The sequence below is a fragment of the Elgaria multicarinata genome, chromosome 4, assembly GCF_023053635.1.
Source record: "Elgaria multicarinata webbii isolate HBS135686 ecotype San Diego chromosome 4, rElgMul1.1.pri, whole genome shotgun sequence".
NCBI classification, from domain to species: domain Eukaryota; kingdom Metazoa; phylum Chordata; class Lepidosauria; order Squamata; family Anguidae; genus Elgaria; species Elgaria multicarinata.
This window is the reverse complement of record NC_086174.1, coordinates 17,241,850-17,263,586: the sequence shown is the minus strand read 5'-3', so window position 1 is coordinate 17,263,586 and position 21,737 is coordinate 17,241,850. Positions and strand designations below refer to the sequence as shown.

Here is a 21,737-nt window from a genome sequence, read left to right as displayed (position 1 = left end):
AGTGGCCAACCAGCTGTCGACCAGAGACCAACAAAGCAGGACATGGTGCAACAGCACCCTCCCACCCAGGTTCCCCAGCAACTGGTGCACACAGGCTTACTGCCTCGGATTCAGGAGGCAGCACACAGCCATCAGGGCCAGTAGCCATGGACAGCCTTCTCCTCCAGGAATTTATACAACTCCCTGTTAAAGCCATCCAAATGGGTGGCCATCATTACATCTTGTGCTAGTGAGTTCCATAATATAACCATGCGCTGTATGATGAAGTACTTCCTTTTATTTGTCCTAGATCTCCCACCAATCAGCTTCATGGGATGGCCCTGGGTTCTATTATTTTGAGAGAGGGAGAAAAATGTCTCCCTATCCACATTCTCCACACCCTGCATAATTTTGCACACCTCTATCATGTCTCCTCTTAGCATCCTCTTCCCCAAGCTAAACAATCCTAGCTGTTGTAACCTTCTCTCATAGTGCCATACATGAAAGGTACTCAGACGGTTTGGAATGCATCATATATGGTTATTTATCCCTAGAAAGCAATAGCAATCCATAAAAAAAAACAAAAAACCCAACCCTCTTTGGTTATTTAAAACTGCAGTGAATAAATACAGCAACTCCTAGATGACATGGTGGGGTAGAGGGAGAAACACGTTCTACAAGAAAGGTTTGAAATGGATATCTGGAAAGCAGTGCTCTGAGTGAGAGTATGATTGCTCTAAACCTCTAATTATATACTCTGGAGACAGCTATGTGCCTTATTCTCCCCATGTAATTTCTTGTGCTTAAACTGGAACTCTGACTTTAATTCAAAATCTCAATGACTCCTTAGCCCTTAAATGCTGGCTTAGCTGTGGAAAACTGCTGATACAATCTGGTTTACACTGCCATGCACAACTGGAGTTTGACAGGAATAATAAGTTTCCTCTCTGAGTCCGATGTGTAATGATGATTGTCCCGAAAGGGTGAATGGCAGCTGGCTGAGGGAAACCCTGGCTAGGTTGTTTCTTGAATATGCTGAAGGCAGTACCGCAATGTTCAAGTGGCACTCCACGCTCACAAGGCCAGTATTAACACATCCATGGCATGTCGCAGACCCATAGAGAGCAGAGACCTTTGCAGATGGCTTTCACGGGATTTCCTGCCCCACCACCTTCACCTCCTCCCCCTGTGCTTTAACGGCAATGTTGGCAGCACAGTAACAGCAGCGCAGAAAAGCATTTCCCATAGGTATGGGATAATGAGCCACTTCAATCATATGCATTATCTCAGCAATTTGGTTTTAACAAGCTAAAACCAAGACCTGGCAGCAGCCATGACACCAAGATGAAGCAGAGAGTGTGCAGAGAACCAGGGCCATCATCCGCTCTGCTAAGAAGCCACCATCACTAGGCCCCTCCCAACTTCAACTGTCACCTTGCAGCAGCCATGATATCAAGAGCCAAAAAGTATCAGCCAACCACTGAAAGAGCACAGCACCAGCAGGAGAATATCAGCCAACCACCAAGGGAGCACAGCAGCAGGAGAGTATCAGCCAACCACCAAGGGAGCACAGCAGCAGCAGGAGAGTATCAGCCAACCACCAAGGGAGCACAGCAGCAGCAGGAGAGTATCAGCCAACCACCAAGGGAGCACAGCAGCAGCAGGAGAGTATCAGCCAACCACCAAGGGAGCACAGCAGCAGCAGGAGAGTATCAGCCAACCACCAAGGGAACACAGCAGCAGAAGGAGAATATCAGCCAACCACCAAGGGAGCACAGCAGCAGCAGGAGAGTATCAGCCAACCACCAAGGGAGTACAACAGCAGCAGGAGAATATCAGCCAACCACCAAGGGAGTACAACAGCAGCAGGAGAGTATCAGCCAACCACCAAGGGAGTACAACAGCAGCAGGAGAGTATCAGCCAACCACCAAGGGAGTACAACAGCAGCAGGAGAATATCAGCCAACCACCAAGGGAGTACAACAGCAGCAGGAGAATATCAGCCAACCACCAAGGGAGCACAGCAGCAGCAGGAGGGAAAGGATTGTGTGTGTTGTTGTTTTTTGCATAATCCTCCCCACCCCCACCCACCCCACACAAAGTGTTTCTTGATCATTGCCATGGCAGGAGGAATCAGAAGCACCAGCTGGTCACCAGTAAGACCTCCACAAGGAGCCTAGGGTTTTTCAGTTTTAGGCCGCTGAGCCTAGACTCTACACAGGCATCCTTGCAGAAGCCAGTCCATCGGGGTGCCCACGGTAAGAATTGCTATTTCCATCATCATTCCCTATAGAGAAGATCATCTGAGCCATGCCTATAGTATTATTTCCTTGTGTTTTATCATCTTGCAAGCCACATTGTGTGGTCAGTGTGCCCTTAAAAGCAGGTCAATTTTAAATCAATGAATCTATAAAATAATTTGCGCTGAGATATATTCCTCAACTAAACTTGGTCTCATCAGTCGTAATCGGTTTGAGGGAGAGCCACTTTCACCTCTGTGTTTACTCTCTTTGGTGTGTTAAGCTCTGATGCAAAACTCTCTAAACGGTTGATCTGCAAACTAAGGTCTTTGCTAGACCTAAGCGAAAATCTGGGGGAGAGGAGGGGAGACCTCGCGTTACGAATAATGCGAGATCTCGCCCTCGTTTACACGCGAGTTGCGACAAGCTCAAGAAGAGAGCCTTCGTGCGCCTGCCATTTTTTAAAAAAACTTTTAAAGGGCCAGCTGCACGAGAGGATGAGCGGCAAGGTAAGTGGTGTTTTTTTTAAAAAAACAAACCTTGATTACTCTGCTCCCCTCACCCTAGCCCCGACGGGCGCAGCTCCTGGCTCCGCACGAGTAATCGCGCAGAGCCAGGAAGAGCTGCGGAAACGGGCCACACGCTTGCAGTCTCGGGCTCAGCCCGAGACTGTGAGAAAAAGCTGGCCCAAAGTGTAGGGCTTTATCCCCGGGCTAGGGAGGGATGATCCCTCCCTGAGCCCAGGATCCCCTATGCGTCATCTGGACGCACAGGGGCGATCTTCGGTATCAGCCCGGGATAACCCCTGGTCTAGCAAAGGCCTAAGAGTGATATTCCCAGTCGGTTGGGACCATGCAGTGAAGGAGATGTTTCACTGGGGTGTGGGGGGAAGGCATTGAAGCAGTGGCTGATCAAGGGAACAACGGCTATGAAAAGGCAGGAAAAAAATGTCCAAAAGGAAGTGAGGCAGAGGGTTTCCGAGACCTTTTCACCCTCCAGAAACGGCAATGGCAACTTTCATACCAGGTAATTGAACGTCATGAAAATTCAGTGCAGTTGCCCTGTTTGACAGCTGTGAGAATGGTGGTGGGAGAAGAGGTCATGTTGTGAATAGGTTCTACCTTACCTAGAGCAATTCTACATCACCTCAGTGAAGAAGGCTGGAGCCATTCTGCAGCAGTTCCTGTGTCACTGAGGCAACATCAAGAGGTGTTCTTTGAATATGCAGTTGTGTTCCGTTCTCTCAGTTCCTCTGGGATTGAAATGCACCTGATTCTAGTATCAAGGCATTTGGCTAGGACAGATTAAATTTCAGGAAGAGGAGAAAGGACATCTCTCGCAACCAGGGGAGGCTGGTGGTTCTGATGTCAGTGGCGTGGTGAATCTGCTCCGGATTTCAATCAGAACCAATCAGAACTCTACAGGAGGTATACAAGGGACTTCTGACGGAGTGGATTCCGTGCCCCATTGACAACGTAGCCACCAGCGCCAACTGCTTGCACTCCCCCCCCCCAATGTCAAAACAGACATTTTAATGTGGGCATTGCAATGCCTTTTTATTTACTCTAGAGTCAGCACACAGGCCTGATCCAGATCTTCGAAGCCCCTCTGCCACCCAAGCTAGAGTCTCGATTTGAATTGGGGTCTCTGTGCCTCGACTAGAATGACAGTGTAAAGAAAGATGTGGCTGCTGGACACCCATATAAAGTAATATCTCTTTTGGCCCTAATTCTTTGAACTTTATGGAGGGGCAATGCTTCTTATGTCAGCATCATCTAATTGTAATCCTAACGCAGGGCTGTTTCTTGCAGGTCAGGAGGGGTGTGTGAACAAGGCCTTGTTGCCAAATTATGGGGAACCAAAATGATGCCCTGGGTGGAACTCCCTATGTTGCCCTGAATATTGCCCAAACTGATGCCCTGAAGGTAGTAGTGGTCCTCCAGGGTGGCCCTCCCTATGTTGGCCATCCATCCATCTGTCCCACTCAGAGAGTGAGCCCCTCGCCTGATTTCTCACTCTGAGGAATCTTCCAGAATGAGAGACTAGGTTGGCTCCCTCGAGAGCCACGCCAGCCATGCAGAACTTCCTTCAGGGCTTGCTACAGAGCTGGCCAGGCCCAATGCCACTCTTTGATGGGTCCTTCTTTTAAAGTGAGCCATTCTTGCTGAGGTGGCTATGAAGATCCTCTGTGCTGCTACAGAACAGGTGATCTCCAGGGCCACCTCAGCCAGAATGCTTCACTTTAAGGAAGGACTCTATGAAGTGTGGCATGGAGGAGTGTAAAGAGGAGGAGGAGGACAACAATGACGAGGACAATGACATGGACAAGGAGTGCGGCTGGAGAAGAAGAGGAGGTCAGATCAGAGAAACGGGTTGGCTTTGGTGTTGGCTGAGGTCTGGAGTAGAGAGAAGGGGGAGCGGCAGCATCTTGGATTTGCCCACTGCTTCTTCCAACGTTTTTCTTACTGCAGAAAATCTACTAAGGAAAGAAAGACCGAATAGCCACACAATGATTTCTGATTTTATGGAAGAGGCAAAAGGAGGGAAATGTGGTGTGTGTGTGTGTGTGTGATAAACCAACATGGCTGCTGACCTAGCATTCAAGAGTTAAGGAAATTAAGAAATCTCCTTCAGAAATGTCACAGATTTTTCTTATCTATGGGCACCACTCTGTAGCGGATTTGTACGCTGGCTAAAGATACATAAGAGTAAAACGTAGCCAAGCACAGAGAACATGGATCAGCAGAAAACAGACTGGCCGTTCATAAACAGGGTTCAGGAAAGTCTTCAGTTTGTTTGCAGAAACATGGAACCTGCACAGCTCACCTGGATACACTTTTAAAAAGAGTGACAAATTTCAGAGCGGTGTCCATGATTGTTGGTTTCGTTGCAGAAGGCTAAAGAAGGATTTGCACGTAACAGTAACTAGAGTTTAATATTGCTTGTGCAAATCTCAGGGTCATGTCTCTCCCTGTGCCACCTCCACCCCATTCATGGGGTCACAAAGGAGGAGATAGGAAACATTCCTTTTCAGCTCATCACTATTGGCTGTTTTGTCAAAACTGGACAAACGGTCGTTCATTTAAACTATGGTTTGTCCAAACAAGCCAAGATCAAACTGTGATCGGAGAGAGAGAGAAAGTGAAGGAGAGACAGGGTAGGTCTAGGCGAGATGAGCCACCAAAGATGCCCACAAATAGGGGTGGGGGGGGATCAGGATTAAAGGAGTGCTGAGAGGTCAAGTCGGATCAGATCGCATGGAATGAGATGCTGGCATAACACCTATGAAACACTATTTGTTATTTGAACACAAGGTCCTGAAGTTGCTTTGTTTTGATGAGCGGTGGGGTCGATGCTTTCCAGTATTGGAGGTGAACGTGTTTACCTTTCATGGCGACTTATAAGAGCCATAGGGCTAAATCCAATGTTATGCAATGTTATGACTTCCATACAATGGGGGGTTTCCTTTCCTCTTCTCCCTTCTGCAGGCCTCTGCATGCCCCCAAATGTGCTCTGGGAGGTCCCCCAATCCTCTGGAACATAATTGGGCTGGGAGGCACACAGGGGAGGGGCAGCAGAAAGGGAGGAGAAATTCAACCTGCCAGCAGTGTCTGCTCCACTGGCGGAAAGGCACCCTTACATACAAAACCCAGTTGTTGCTATGATGTAGTCTCCTATGTAGGTGGCATATGCTGAATCTAGGCTTTGGAGAACTTGCGGGGAAAGGGGCACCCCTCAAGCTCACCAAGACCTGCTTGCGCAACTCTATCTCAAGGAGTTGGGTTGAGGCCCCGGAAAGCGTGCTTTGCTTTCACACACACCCCATGCCAATCAGGGCCTTAAAGGCTCACTTATGCAAGGCTCCCCCTCTTATGGGGGACTTAAATGCCCTGTTAATAGGGCATTTAAGGCTCCTATTGGGGGTGGGGGGAGAAACACACAATTTCCCCAGCCTTCTCCCTCAACTCTAATGGCTGGTCATGATGGATCCACACCCGACCTCGCTTGAAGTGTCCAGAGCAGTCGGTCATGGGCACGGCCTAGCACTGGGTCCAGGTGGATTTCCAATCCAACGCTAGCTGAATCAGAGCAAAGTTAATTTACTACTCTACAGTGTTGATAGTGGCAGTATACAATTTCGTCACTGGGCTTAGTTGTATCTTGGCAGTGCCGGCTCCAGATTTTGCAGGACCCATGGGCAAGGCACCTTTGAAGGGTCCACTCCCTCAATTAGTATGTCTTCTCACTGCCATTGTCACGAGCGGCTGTTTGTCCTCTTCCTCATCACTGCTACTGCTCGCATGCCCGGCAATAAGAGAGCCATTGAGCAAGTAGGCTGGGACCTCTCCTGCTCCTCCTTCTCACCCCACCTCCTTCTCACTCACCACCTTTGTTCACCTATGCAAAGCAAGTGAACAAGCCAGTTGCAAAGGTCAAGAGGAGGAGCAAGTTATTCTGGGGTGAGGACCCTCAGCAGGGGTCTAACTACGTCTTGCTTGACGTAGATGCTTGCCCTGCATCTGGGGGAGGTAAAGAGTTTCCTGTTGCTTTTTGGCTTTTATGGAGGGAAACTATCAACTTTTTCTCTAGCTTACAAGCTGGTGAATCCTCTAAGCCTTCTGTGACATCTGCTTCCCACAAGAACAAAGTACGATGGGAGAAGTCCATAGGTGCAATATGACTGAGGCTTCAGACGCTGCCAACACAAGTTACCTCTAGTCCATGAACAATTCTGTCACAATAAATATTTGATATTTATCCTTAGACACCACAAATTTGTTATTGCTGCTGCTGCTATTATTTGTTTATAAAATACCTAAAATGCCCAGGCCCTGTATACAATTTTAAAACAACGATAGCAGAGGACATTCCTGCAGGCCCGTAATTTAAGGATCAGTCCTCCTGTCCTTATTTCAGCCTCATGTAGCTCTTTCTCTTTAAAAATTATGGAACTGCCCATTACATCTAATTTGGCCTTTGTATTATAAATTCCAAGAATGTCATGATACCACATAATGCAGTTATTACACAGTACAATTCCTATAAAAGCACCCTATGTTCCATTTTACTCTTTGTAGAAATTTGGCTTTCAAACCTGCTGTCTTTATCAAAAGAAATATTCTAAGACAGGGTAACATAGTCTTCTACCTAATGCTTCTTGGGTTATTTGCAAAGCCAAATCAATGACAACTGATGCCAAAACTCAGATTCATGCCTATCACTTAAAACTAGGGTGACCATATGAAAAGGAGGACAGGGCTCCTGTTTTTGTGAACCGCCCAGGGAGCTTCAGCTGTTGGGCGGTATAAAAATGCAATAAATAATAATAAATAATAATCTTTAACAGATGTATTGAAAAGGAAATTTCAGCAGGTGTTATTTGTATATATGGGGAACCCAGTGAAATTTCCTCTTTATCACACCAGTTAAAGCTGCAGGTGCCCTGCCCTCTTTTAAATCTCGTCACTCTAGTATAGCTCCTGCACCTTGAACTGTTTTGATGAAGAGGGAATTTCACCAGGTTCTCCATATATACAAATGACACCTGCTGAAATTCCCTTTTCTATACAACTGTTAAAGATACAGGAGCCCTGTCCTCCTTTTCATATGGTCACCCTACTTAAAACAGCAATGTCCCTCCTCCTCCTCCTCCTCCATATTGGCCCCATTCAGAGGACACCTTAAACCATGGCTTTAACTATGGTGGTTAAGCCAGAAAGCCTGGCTGTGTTTAGTAGACACCTTAAACCATGGCTTTAACCATGATGAATAAAGCAAAAAGCCTTCTTCACTGTGGTTAAAGCCATGGTTTAAGGTGTCTTCTGAATGGGCCCAATACCTAGTATTACAAAATCACGTTCAAAATCATCCTGTCCCTGCTCCAGGGTAGACTAGTTGGGCATCTGCCGAGGCCCCACACCCCAACATGGCACCATTGACAAAAGTCCCCAGGACTTGTTCCTCCTCTTCCACATTGCAACTTGCTTGTTCATCTGCCTCTCACTCTGGCCCAGACAACGGTGGTGGTGAGTAGGAGCAGCAGAAGGTGCCAGTGCTTACTTGTTCACTGGCTTTCTACCTGTCAAGCAAGCATGTGGTAATGATGATGAGAAAGGAGAGGAGGAGCAACAGCAGCTAGTGAAAGTAGCCTCGCTGTGGGAGGGGACCCATTGAGGGTAGATTTTGCATTTGCATTGCATTTATTACATTTATATCCTTTTTTCCTCCAAGGAACCCAAGGTGGCGGTCATAATCTAGAACCCATAATCTAGAACTCATAATCTGGACTAGAACCCGGATCTCCTGACTCCCAGTCCAACACTCTAGCCACTACACCACACTGACTTTTCCGAGGGACCTGAGGAACCTGGAGCTGGCAGCATTGCCATATTATGCATTTTATGTTATTAAACATTACTGGAAAGGGAGAGAGAATGAGATGCTGACTGCTGTTTTCACTAGAATCTCACATCTGACATAACATCTGGTTCCTTTTGAAATACCAGATCACTACCTTTAAGATCACTTAAAACTCAGAATGGACAAAACTGAAAAAAAGAACAGGTAATTCACAAGTCCAAAATCTTGAATGTTTGTTTGTTTGTTTGGGGAAGCAACTTTTATCCAATAGCGCCTGGCATGTAGTACTAATGTTTTTGTACTAGTGCATATCAATGCTTGCTCAGCATAACTAATGCAATGGGGAAAAATGGCAATTTGCCCAGAAATTTTGTAGTAAATTGTCAGTTTGCCCCAATTGTGGTAATTTAACTTAACAGTCTTTCCGAATTTAAGAAAGCCATGAAGACTGATCTCTACCGGCAGGCCTACCCAATCGAATTTTAAGATTTCTGACCGTTATTTTAATAATGTATTAGTTTTATGTATTTTATAGTATATTTGTATTCAATGTTGTTCCCTGCCTTGATCCAGAGGGAGAGGCATGTAAGAATTTATTATTATTATTATTATTATTATTATTATTATTATTATTATTATTATTATTATTATTATTTTCTGCAAGTGTTGGTTTATACTAGTGCAATGTCATTAGAGGTTCCCTTCCTTAGAGCCTTTCCTAGAGGTTCTCTTCCTTTAAAACCTGCCACCCTATCTACTTTTGGAATGCTGCTGCTGACTAGTTATGATGGCTGTGTGTGTGTGTGTTTTACACTTCCAAATACTTGAAAATAAGTATTTGCAAACTGGGTAGTATTTGGATCATAGAATTAAAGAATAGTAGAGTTGGAAGGAACCTATAAGGCCATAAGAGCTTTGGCTATTGGGTGGTATAGAAATGCAATAAATAAATAAAATAAAATAAAATAAAGTCCAACCTCCTGTTCAATGCAGGGATCATCTAGTAAGAGTTTGTTTCATTCACTTTACTTTGCAAATTGTTTCTTAATAACCAACAATAATTGTCCGTTATCAACAATCATGCATCACTCTATCAACATCATCATCATCATCATCATCGTCAGTGCAACACTTGATTCCATTGTACATTGTTTACAATGCAGAGTAGCGTAAAAAGTTGGCTTTTTCTGTCACAACTTACCTGATCGTCCATCTCTTTGGAAGTCGACATGGTACCATTCTCCGTCATTCACCTTCTTTTGCAAAGCTTTTATTTTAATTGTACCAGATCCCATGTCCAGCAGGAGGTAGAGGTGGCCATCGAGCATCTCAATTGCAAAGAAGTCAACTTTCACCATTTGTGGGTGCTTGGCATCTTTCTGATGTCGTGGTTTGCCGTGGCTGAAAAGGATGAGCCCGTTTGGTTCGGTGGTTCGGAAGTCGAAGGATATTGAGCCTGTCTTCTTGGCATTCCACTTTGGCAAAGAGATGAAAGACTCTGGGGTTTCAAAAGTGATGGGGTCCAAGGTTGCCACATTTTCACATTTAAATGCTACAATTCCGTGGATCTTCATCTTAGGGTCCCCTTGTTTGGCAAGTCGAGACAATTCCAGCCTTACATCGTTGTTCTTGTACACAACCTGCAAGCAAACCACAGTCATTATTGGGATGGACTTAGCTGTATATCCAAAGCTTCCTCCATTCTTTCATTTCTTCAACCATCACCCAGCCTTCAAATGTAGGTATTTTCACTTCCACACCATCCCCTGGCAATGAATACCAGGCAATATGTATACGCAGAAGATGGTGGTACCATTTCACCGCCTTATTCTCTCTCTTCCATTAAAGACCATTACTATATTCCCAAAAAGAAGGGTAATTTATTCCACCAACAGTAAAACTCATAAATGCAGTAACTGTTTCAAAAGCAATGTGGTCACATGAATAAACATTTGTTCTTGGTATGTATAGGTTATTCCCCAACCCAGACAATAGATCGAGAAGTCTGACCACCATACACCATTTATGCTTCATTTTATGGTTTGACTTGTGAACTGCCCAGAGGGCTTCAGCTATTGGGCGTTATAGAAATGTAATAATTTATGTATGTATGTATGTATGTATTACATTTATATACCATCCCATAGCCGAAGCTCTCTGGGCAGTTTACAAAAGTTAAAAATAATGAACATTAAAAACAGATATACAAAATTTAAAACCACCAAAAGTATAAAAGCAACAATATCCATTTAAAACAACTATTCTCGGATCAGTTAAAAACTCAGCTTATGCAGTTAAATGCTGTTAACTGCCTTGGAGAAGAGAAAAGTCTTGACCTGGTGCTGAAAAGATAACAATGTTGGCGCCAGGTGAGCTTCGTTGGGGAGACCATTCCATAATTGGGGAGCCACCACTGAGAAGGCCCTCTCATTTGTTGCCATTCTCCGAGCTTCCCTTAAAGTAGGCACTCGGAGGAGGACCTTAGATAGGGTGACCATATTAAAAGGAGGACAGGGCTCCTATCTTTAACAGTTGAATAGAAAAGGGAATTTCAGCAGGTGTCATTTGTATATATTGAGAACCTGGTGAAATTCCCTCTTCGTCACAACAGTTAAAGCTGCAGGAGCTATACTAGAGTGAACAGATTTAAAAGAGGGCAGGGCACCTGCAGCTTTAACTGTTGTGATGAAGAGGAAATTTCACCAGGTTCCCCATATATACAAATGACACCTGCTGAAATTCCCTTTTCAATACAACTGTTAAAGATACAGGAGCCCTGTCCTCCTTTTAATATGGTCACCCTACCTTAGATGTTGAGTGCAGTGTATGGGTAGGTTCATGTTGGGAGAGGCATTCCATCAGGTATGGTGGTCCCAAGTCGTGTAAGGCTTTATGGGTTAAAACCAGCACCTTGAATTGGGCTCGGAAACGTATAGGCAGCCAATGATCTCAGAATAACAACCCCCTATGTATGCTATTTTAAAACAGGGAAAATGTCTTTGTAACTTTGCGGTGGCTCCCATAAAGTTTGAGTAATCTGAAGTTACCCCATTCACTTCTATATATACTGTACACACTCCCTTGTATTAGGGTGTCCATATAGAAAAGAGGACAGGGCTCCTGTATCTATAACATTTGTTTGCATGCAGCACCTGGTGAAATTCCCTCTTCATCACAACAGTTAAAGCTAGAGTGACCAGCTAGAGTGACCAGGGCTCCTGCATCGCAGCAGGAGCTATACTAGAGTGACCAGATACAAAACAGGGCAGGGCTCCTGTAACCTTAATTGTTCTGCAAATGCTGCAAACAGTGAATTCACTGTGACTAAATATGATGTTATAGTGCTTTGCTTGTAGACAACATAGTGGAGGAAAGAAGGACCATAGCTTTGGAGGAAGGGCTATGCTCAGTGGAAGAGCACATTGAATTTAATGGCCCATTCAGAAGACACCTTAAACCATGGCAGTTAAGCCAGAAAGCTGGGCTGTGTTCAGAAGACACCTTAAATGATGGCTTTAGCCATGGTGACTAAGGCAAAAAGCCTTACACACCATGATTAAAGCCATGGTCTAAGGTGTCTTCTGAATGTGGTCTGGCTTTCCAGCTTAACCACCCTGGTTAAAGCTGTGGTTTAAGGTGTCTTCTGAATGGGGCCATTATGTATTTAAAACATTTCTTGGTTGACTTTCAGGGCAGAAGCCCTCCCAAGATGGCTTGCAACAATAAAATACATAGAAACCGTTCAAAACATTAAAAGAAATAAAAACATACAAAGTAAAATAGCAGTTAAAACAATAAAAGCTAACAGTAAAATCATCAAGAAAAACAAGAGGAATAGCAGCAAAACAGTACTCATTATGAGAAGACCATGGTAAAATAAAACATTTTAAACCTTCTTGAAAGCCTGCAAGGATGGTGTATGGCGGACCTCCAATGAGAGTTTGCTCCACAGGTATGGGGCCACTGCTGAGAAGGCCCTCTCCCATGTGGACACCCACCTAATTGCTCTCACAGGTGAGCAAATGAGAAGGGACTCTCTTTTTGATCTCAAAGTGTGGGCAGGCTGATATGAATGAAGACGGTTGGGTTTTAAAGGTCAAAAACAGCACTTTGAATTTGTATGGCCAAGGATAAAGGTTCAATTCCTGAGTAGGGCTGGGGAAGACCCCTATCTGAAATGCACCAGATCCATTGCCAATCCACATAGACAATGTTGTGCTAGACAGATCAATTTTCTGACTCATTATAAAGCAGCTTCCAAGATCTCTATGCTTCCTAAAAATCTGCCCACAGCCCCTGAAACCGGAAGGCCTAACAGGCAATCTAAAGGGATTGCTATGTCTCCTGGATTGGAGAAGAGGGAAATGTGGTTCCAATGTTTCTCTTTCCCCTCAACCGTGGAGTATTTCTTGCTTGCTTCAGAGAGCCTCGAGACCATGTTTGGATTTCTGGGACAGAAATCTTGGCCACACCTGAAAAATCAGACTGAACCCTGCCCATTGCTGCGGAGTGGCTGCTTACACGTTTCCAACCCCCCCCCCCAAAAAAAACACCAAAGTTCACATGCATCCCAAAACAAGACGTCAAAAGGGAGCATTTATGTGCATAAAATGTGCATGTGCTAATTCGTATTTTTAGATATTGTCCCCAATCCTCCGTTCTACTGCTTGTCAGACATGACAGGCCTTGAGGTTGTGGGTCATAAAGGCAGCTTCATTATTCATCGACTTATAGTTACAAATGCTTTGGTTAATTCATCCGCTTAATTACAAGCAGTTGCTCCAAAATTATTCTCTTTTTAGTTGGTTCAAAACCATCGGGCTGGGTTGGGTGTGGGTTGAATGAGCCATCATTTCAGAGTTCAAGCATGTCGTGAACTTGCTTGCTTACAAGATTTCTGCACACATCTAATTTGCTGATTTAACAAAGTGTTAGATTTCTTGCTCCTCTAAACCTTTTATCGCTTTCTCCAGCCTTCCCCTCACCTATAAAAAACACATCAAGGTCAGACTCTACATGGTAACTTGATTATTGCATCATGGGGGCTTGTTGTCCTTGAAATTGGGACTGAACAGCAACCTCACTAGTTACAGAGCAATGCCGCAGGGAGGTCAAGGAGACGGAGATCAAGAGGAACAAAGTCAGCCCAGAAAAAGCAGAAAGATATTAACTGGATGCAAATCAGTCGACTTAATTCTTTCCAAAATCAGAGACTCGCTGAAGATTATTTGGATAAAACTGGCAGACGATATTGGATGAGGGTTTAATTAGCCAGCCTTACAACTGTTCGTACTTCAAGTCATACATGCATTTCCCTGCAGCATTCAAAGGAAACCGAGCACACTTTCCAAGCAATAAATACATGGCTATTCTACCATCCGCCAACTTTTGACAAAATGTCCCTTCTACTTCCAGCACCGCTGCAGCTAGCCGCCTTGAGTACCATTTTTGGTTGAAAGGTGGGGTACCAATCAAATAAATACATAAATAAAGGTTGTCTTTTTTTTTTCTTACTGAGGATGGTTGTCAGATACATATACCATAATGATAAAGTTCTAAAAGTTGCATGTATGGTGCAGTTGCCATGATTATAGCTTTCATTAAAAAAAGACAAACACTGGACACTATCCCTTAATTGCCAGGATGGGAATGTATGGACCTCCAGGTGGATTGCAACTGCCATCATCCCACAGTAATGGCTGTGCAGGCTAGGGCAGTCCAACAACTTTTGGTGGGGTCACACTTTCCCCACTGCTAGCTTACAGGGACATCTGAGGAAGTGATCTTCACTGTTTTCAAGCAGGAGACATTTTGGTTCCAGGCACCACCATGGTGGCCACTTAGGGACCTCTTCTCTTCCTCTCAGTCAAGTGACGATGCTCAGTCAACGGACAGACTCACTTGGTTCTTGGGTTGGGATAGATCTTTTTTCTTGTCACCAAGAGAGTGGTCTGCTCTTCTCAGTGCTGCAAAATCTCCCAACAAATGACCACGTTGCTCTCTCCTTCACTCATGCATTCAATCCCCCACCACCTCCAGCACCCACATGGAGCACCACTGTAGCTAACTAATTATGTCAGTCTTTGTCCCTTGGGCTCCTCCCCCACCACGGCGGATTGGCTGGTTGCTCCATCATTTCCCTTCCCCACTCCCAGCCCCACCTTAGAGCTGATATTTTTTTTTATTTATTTAATTATTTATTACATTTTTATACCACCCAATAGCCGAAGCTCTCTGGGCAGTTCACAAAAATTAAACAGCAGGTCTCTTGGCTCTCCAACCAAAAAAAGCATAATCTGATAGCCCAGATCACAGCAGCTGGCCCACTGCAAAAGAGAGAGACGTGGAGGGCTGCATTTTAGATGACTAGGTGCAGCCAGAGGCCCTCAGGCCTTGCAGTGAAAAGCAATGATCTAAGTACTGGGAAGAGGACATTTTACAACGTGGTGCCTCTTGAGCTTTCATCAGTCAACATTAGGAACATACGGATTTTGTAAAGTCTGTTCCATCTGTGTTTTGCGGACTGTCAGGTACCTTTTGTTCTACCATTGGCTCACTGGCAGAATTGGAATGGCTGGGACTGTGAGGGCCAAGCGTGAGGGGGTCTGCTGCCCTCTCAGACCCAGATGGATGCCCACCCCCTCCCTATCCACAAGTCTGCAGAATCCATGCGACTTGGGAAAAGCTCGTCCGCTGCAAATCCACTCATAGAAATCTGAATGCATTTGATTCTGCTGTGGATTTCACTGACTTCGCCTGGCCTGATAGTAACAGCTGGGAGCTGCAAACGGTCTAGAGGCCCAGTTGAAGAGATGCCCAGCCTCCGACAGATGGAAACATCAGGCCATGTTTGCTAAGCAGCACAACACTGCATGTGTGTGTCTCTGTGTGTGTCAGACTATTCTTATTCATGGTTACCAAGGAAACTTTGAAGGGCACCAGTTGAGACATCTACAACAGCGACAATAATATCTCAGGACATGTGACTTGACATGTTACATCATCATGTCCATCCTTCAATGTTTCATTACTCAATATTGCCTTAAAATGCATTATTATTGTTATTGTTGTTATTATTATTATTATTATTATTATTATTATATAAAACGCTAAGACGATGCGTGGCAATGCGTGGCATGAAGATTCTGAGCTATGACATGCTGGATATTCTGAGCTATGAGAAGAACTTTGTACGCTGGAGGTTCTGAGCTATGTGAAGAACTTCATGTTGCTAAGCAACAGGATATATAATCACAGCTTGGAGTGGGGGGAGCAGCTGGGAGGGAGCAGGGGGAGTGGATGGGAGGGGGGAGTCCAATGGATTAATAAAGTACTCCGTTAATAAATGCAGATGGTCTGCGTGAGTCAAGATGATGATGATGATGATGATGATGATTTCCATATCATCAGCTATCTTGGAGAACTGTTGTTAGGCAGAAGAACTCGATGGCCTTATAGGCCCCTTCCAACTCTACTATTCTATGATTCTATGAACACATAAATATAGTTGAACGTCTATGGGCAATGCCTACTCTTTATCTCAGAAGTTAAGGGAGTGACACAATAAGATTTTCACTGGTGTGCTGGTGGGGAGGAATTCAATGCTCTTATGCCTCTCCATGTCTAGCTAAACTAAAATTAGGCAAAATATTTATCTAAAAGCCTTGCAGAATAAATTATGCAAAATAAGATTAATTAAACCTATGTGCTCATTCTTGAATATGTCAAGCACAAACAAATATGGATGTGAAATTCCAAGGTCACCTTCGAATTCTGGATTTCAAAGCGCTGTCAAAAAACCCGGCCGGTGAAATTTACTTTTACAAATTGAAATTCTTTGGAATACAAGCATACAAATGAATCTGACACCAGCAAAAATGTAAAAATCTAAGCCATCCTGGGCCTTGTCCTGACTCTATTATGAGTTGTTTCGTAACTTGTTAAATCTGCTTTATTTCGTTGTTTCTTTTGATTTTCAGTGAAGTTTTATTATGAAACTGTCCCGCCTCATTCAGATAATTTTATAGCGGATCCAAGCAATTCCGTCTTCCATGTGATTGTCTCAGTTTCTCCCATCACTTCTTCCATCTTTTTCCCTACCCAAGAAATTCTGCTACAAATGGAAGAACCCCATCTTTCTTTAGTAGCACTAGTAACCTTCCACCTGGGAGGACTCTTGCTGTTTTCAATTATTTTATATCATAGAATCATAGAATAGTAGGGTTGGAAGGGGCCTCTAAGGCCATCGAGTCCAACCCCCTGCTCAATGCAGGAATCCACCCTAAAGCATACCTGACAGATGGTTGACCAGCTGCCTCTTGAAGGCCTCTAGTGTGGGAGAGACCATGATCTCCCTAGGTAACTGGTACCATTGTCGTACTGCTCTAAGAGTCAGGAAGTTTTTTCTTGATGTCCAGCCGGAATCTGGCTTCCTGTAACTTGGGCCCATTATTCTGTGTCTTGCACTCTGGGAGGATTGAGAAGAGATCCTGGCCCTGCTCTGTGTGACAACCTTTTAAGTATTTGAAGAGTGCTATTATATTATTTTATATTTCTTGCTTCGATTCCTAGGAAAGCTCAAAGACTTTGACCTTTGGGAATACAGTGTTCCACATGCCCTGGACTAATATGCAGACTGGGACTTAGGTATCCAGTCCTTAGGTCAAAAAGTATCAAAATATATGTTTAAAACGTGTGCTTTGAGAGGAAAGTTTTAAAAATGTTTATTGTAAGGGAGGGAACCCCAAAGTACACATTGAAATATGTATTTAAATGTGGATTTTTGTGCAGATTATTTAAAAATAATTAAAAAATGAAGCTCAATCCAGCACCAGGATGAGACAAACTTATTTGGCGGAACTCACGCAGATGTAACACAGAATAAATAAACTAATCCCCAGTTATCCTGTAAATAACTGTATGTGTATGCCACTTTCCAAGCTTTTTTCCTGCAAAAAATTAATAATGTTGCCCTGAAAATATTAAAAACAAAACAAAACACATGAATTAAATGCCGGAAACCTTTCCTTGGCCATGTGAGCTCATGCAAATGCTGAACTAATTGCATGAATGAATTAACCGTAGAAAACTGTGCCACAATGTTTGTTCCCACCTCCCCAAGTGTCTATTATGCATATTCAGCAAGCCAAACAGGGCCTGCTCCAATCTGTACATTGGGCATTTAAACTTTAGAAGTATAACCAATACATATGCAAGAATTTAGATTTTTTTTCCACACACCCTCGTCAATGGGATCACTTACAAAGATGTCTGAGAGACACCCCTCTGCTGCATAGGCTGCCCTGGTCACAACGTTCTAATGGGGAGGCCTTGCTTACCATGTCTCAGCCTAGTGACATTTGTTTGGCCATGGTGAGGAGAAGGGCCTTATCATAGAATCATAGAATAGCAGAGTTGGAAGGGGCCTACAAGGCCATCGAGTCCAACCCCCCGCTCAACGTAGGAATCCACCCTAAAGCATACCTGACAGATGGTTGTCCAGCTGCCTCTTGAATGCCTCTAGTGTGGGAGAGCCCACAACCTTCCTAGGTAACTGGTTCCATTGTCGTACTGCTCTAACAGTCAGGAAGTTTTTCCTGATGTCCAGACGGAATCTAGCTTCCTGTAACTTGAGCCCATTATTCCGTGTCCTGCACTTTGGGATGCACTCAGTAATGGCACGCACCATATGGAGTGATCCCCCCTTTGAGATCAGATGGACTCCTAGTATGGAGTGCTTCGGGCGACAACTTCAAAACACATTTATTTGCTCCAGTGTTCCTCTGACCATTACTTATTTAATAAACTTTCAATTTTTTATTGTTGTCTTATTATTTTAATAATTGGATTTATTTTATTGATCATGATTCTATCTTTTGAATGTTGTTTACAAATTTAAAATGGTATAGAAAGCCTCTGAAATAAATAAATAGCATGACCAGCTTTAATAATTCCTCCCGCATTGAGTTATAGCATAGCTCAGTTATGGATCACGTACTTTCATGTAGAAGATCCCAGATTCTGTGACCCGGGTACCTCTGGGGGGAAAAAAGGTCTCTCAACAAGCGTTAGGAAAGACCTCTGCTTGAAACTTTGGAGAAGCAACTGCCAATCACAGTAGATAGTAATGTTTTATTTACGAACATATGAGACAAGCCAGGAGAGATTTGATAAGCTCCACACAATTTCTCAGGGGGTCTTCACACATCCCTGAGGCATAGAACGCCTGTGACAATCTTGCTAGCCTTGACAAAACTGTCTATTAGAAACACTGCATAACATCGTTTGACTTTTGTTGCATGTTGGCTTTTAAATTATATTTGTGCATCGTATATGGGGAAAAAATAAGTAGCAGTGATCTTTCCCACAAGGCTTTCAATCCAAGAATCAATAAATAGTTTTACATTGATCCATAAATGTAATCTCTCTTTTAGGTGGATAGAAGATAGATGACAGGTAGATAGACAGACAGTCAGAGAAACAGTTGCCCTGAGTGTAAAATGGAAGGGAAGAAAGCATTGAAATAAATGATAGATTTGGACAGACACTTTTGCACAAAAATATTCCCTCATATTGACCCATGCTTTAAACATCTTATCATAACACATGGTGAAATGAGAAGAGAACACTAGGGCTGTTCATGGACCCACCAACCCGTTTTGGGAGTTGATCCACCTCAGTTTGCTTCAGTCCCGGTCCGACCATCTTCGCATCAGGATATGGACATCTGAATTCTCCAGATGTCCATTTTCCCAAGTGCAAGCTGAGCTGCTGCCCCACTTGTGCTCTCTCAGACGTGTCCAACGAGCACACGAGTTGTCTGCCAAGGTGCGTGAGCCCCCTACCAGGAGCCAACGCCAGTGCCTGCAGCCACCCACCTCTCAAAGGGGTCACCATTGTCTTTAAAAAATGCCGACTTGTCTATTTCCATAAAACAAATCCTGTGCAAATGGCGGCTACATAGCCGCCATTTACGTGACCTTACAGGCATAATTTACAGCTGCCATTTGGCAGGATTTGTTTTATAGAAATAGGCAAGTCACCATTTTTTTAAAGTGAAAATGAAGAGGTGGATGGCTGCAGGCTCTGGCGACAGCTCCAGGTAAGGAACAAGGAGTTCACAGGGCTTGGCTGGTGGCTTCTCCAGATCGGTCCAGAGCGATTCAGAGCGATCTGACCTGCTTCTGACCAATCCTGACCCACTTCAGATCCAGGGCAATTCGGTCTGAATCATTATTTATTTATCATCCTGCTTTGGCTCAGAATTTGGCTCCAGATCCAAAGCTGTTCATTGCCCTAGAAAACACACACACACACTGGAAGATTATTTTCAAATGCACAGACAATTTTTCTGTTTCCTGCTATGTACATCACCTATGGCATTTGAGGAAATGCTGAAACCTTCTAAGAAGGCTGAGTTGACAAGAAGCAGAGGAGTGCTAGAGCTTAGATGGCAAATTCTGAGTAACATGCACACCTCCTTCATCCTCCCCCCATGGCTATAATTCTCAGTCCCCCTTTCCCCAGTTGCTACCCTCTATTTCCTTTCATTCATAGAGTCATTAAAACCAAAAGTAAAAAACCCAATCCTTGGATGAATGGAATCAGGAAAAACAACACCCACATGCATTTATTTAAGCATTTTCAAAACACAACCTTTCTCAAAGTGATCCAGAGTTAATATAAAATAGTCCTAAGCATGATTACTGAGAAGTAAATCCTACTGTGTTCAGTGGCATTTACTCTCAGGAAAGTCTGCACACTTTCTATCCGTAGCATATTCACAAGTAGATGGGAGTGAATGTGTGAATACCCTACATACAACTATGGGTGAATACCAATTGTGCCAGTGTATAGGATGACTGGCTGCTACTCAAACTATTTTTAGGACGTGGCACTAACATTCTCTAGCAGCTTTATTTGAACAAGAAATGCTTCAGCATAGTAGGTTAGGCTCTGATAGTACACTCCCCTAATGCACCTAAACATATGGAGAACTATTAACTAGAGACAATGCAATGACAATGTTTATTGTTTCTGCAACAAAGCAATGTGGATATTCCCTGCATTCAGCCTCCATGATGCTCCAGGGTATATAATGCATCATACATTTTTAAGAGCTTCTCTCCAGAGATGACAGCTGCAGTTAATGCAAACAATAGATAGATAGATATTCATTAATGCTTCTTTTTAAAATAAATAAATGAAGTTGTTTGCCCACAAACTATATTATGCAAAAGCAAGTGGAGAATGTTACATATCACCACCCTTCTGAATTCATTTGCAAGTATTCAGATGGTTGGTGTGAATGTGACAGGAGAGGCTATATCATGGGTGCAAAAAGTGTGCACAAGTAGCCCTCCAAGACCTGTCTAGCACACCTGCCCCTTGTTCCTCCTGGATCCCATGGAAAAACAGGGGGAGGGAAAGGGAAATGCCCTAGGAATAGACTCTATATGGTACTTGCCAAAGAAGAGTCATTCCTAGAATATGCCCAGAGCCTCCTAGGAAGTACCACTCCAAGGCTCCAGTTGGCTTCCTAGGAAGACCTAGGAACATAACCATAGAGACTGCCTCTAGAGTGGTTTTCTCCTCCTCCTCTTCCTTCTCCTTCTTCTGGTTTTTTCTTAACAGGATCCAGAGTGTGGGATGTCAGAATCATTCAGGAGAAGAGTGGATTAGGAGCCAGGTTTTCTGGACGTCTTGGGTGGTTTGAGAACTGAGGTTTCTGGAAGGAGTGTTGGTTCAGTGTCGCAAAATGGGAGTTTCTCATCTTCTCTTCCTCCCTGCAAGGTCCAAATCTGCTCTGGAGGGTCCCCCCAACCCTCTGGAGAAAGATTAGGGAGTGCACGGGGGTGACGGGAAAATCTGTTCCACTAGTGGTTCCCCTCATCAGATTCACAATATGTGTATTTCCAGTTGGCAAATACACACACACCACATTACTGGGTCCAGAGGGGAGAAGAGTTTGTGAAGAGTGGGACTAAAAGACCATGAAATGCAAAGGACATATATGTAGAGGAAAGTCAAGTGACTATTGGACCCAACTGTCATGTGAACTCTCCTTCAATGAGACATACAAATGGGCATTATAACACTATAAAGATCTTTTCAGCAACATGCTCCATAGCCATGAAATATGGTGAGTCCTTAACACCA

General features: G+C 43.9%; 1 protein-coding gene across 22 annotated transcripts in view; it reads right to left on the bottom strand.

The window, feature by feature from the left end:
- The window catches only part of NRXN1 (neurexin 1), a 1,218,662-nt gene that overhangs the window by 680,295 nt on the left and 516,630 nt on the right, over positions 1 to 21,737 (bottom strand). For all 22 annotated transcript variants that reach the window (XM_063123832.1, XM_063123833.1, XM_063123845.1 and 19 more), the window contains one exon: positions 9,781 to 10,219. In XM_063123832.1, the coding sequence (XP_062979902.1) occupies positions 9,781 to 10,219 (439 nt within the window). The remainder of the gene's footprint in view (positions 1 to 9,780; positions 10,220 to 21,737) is intronic.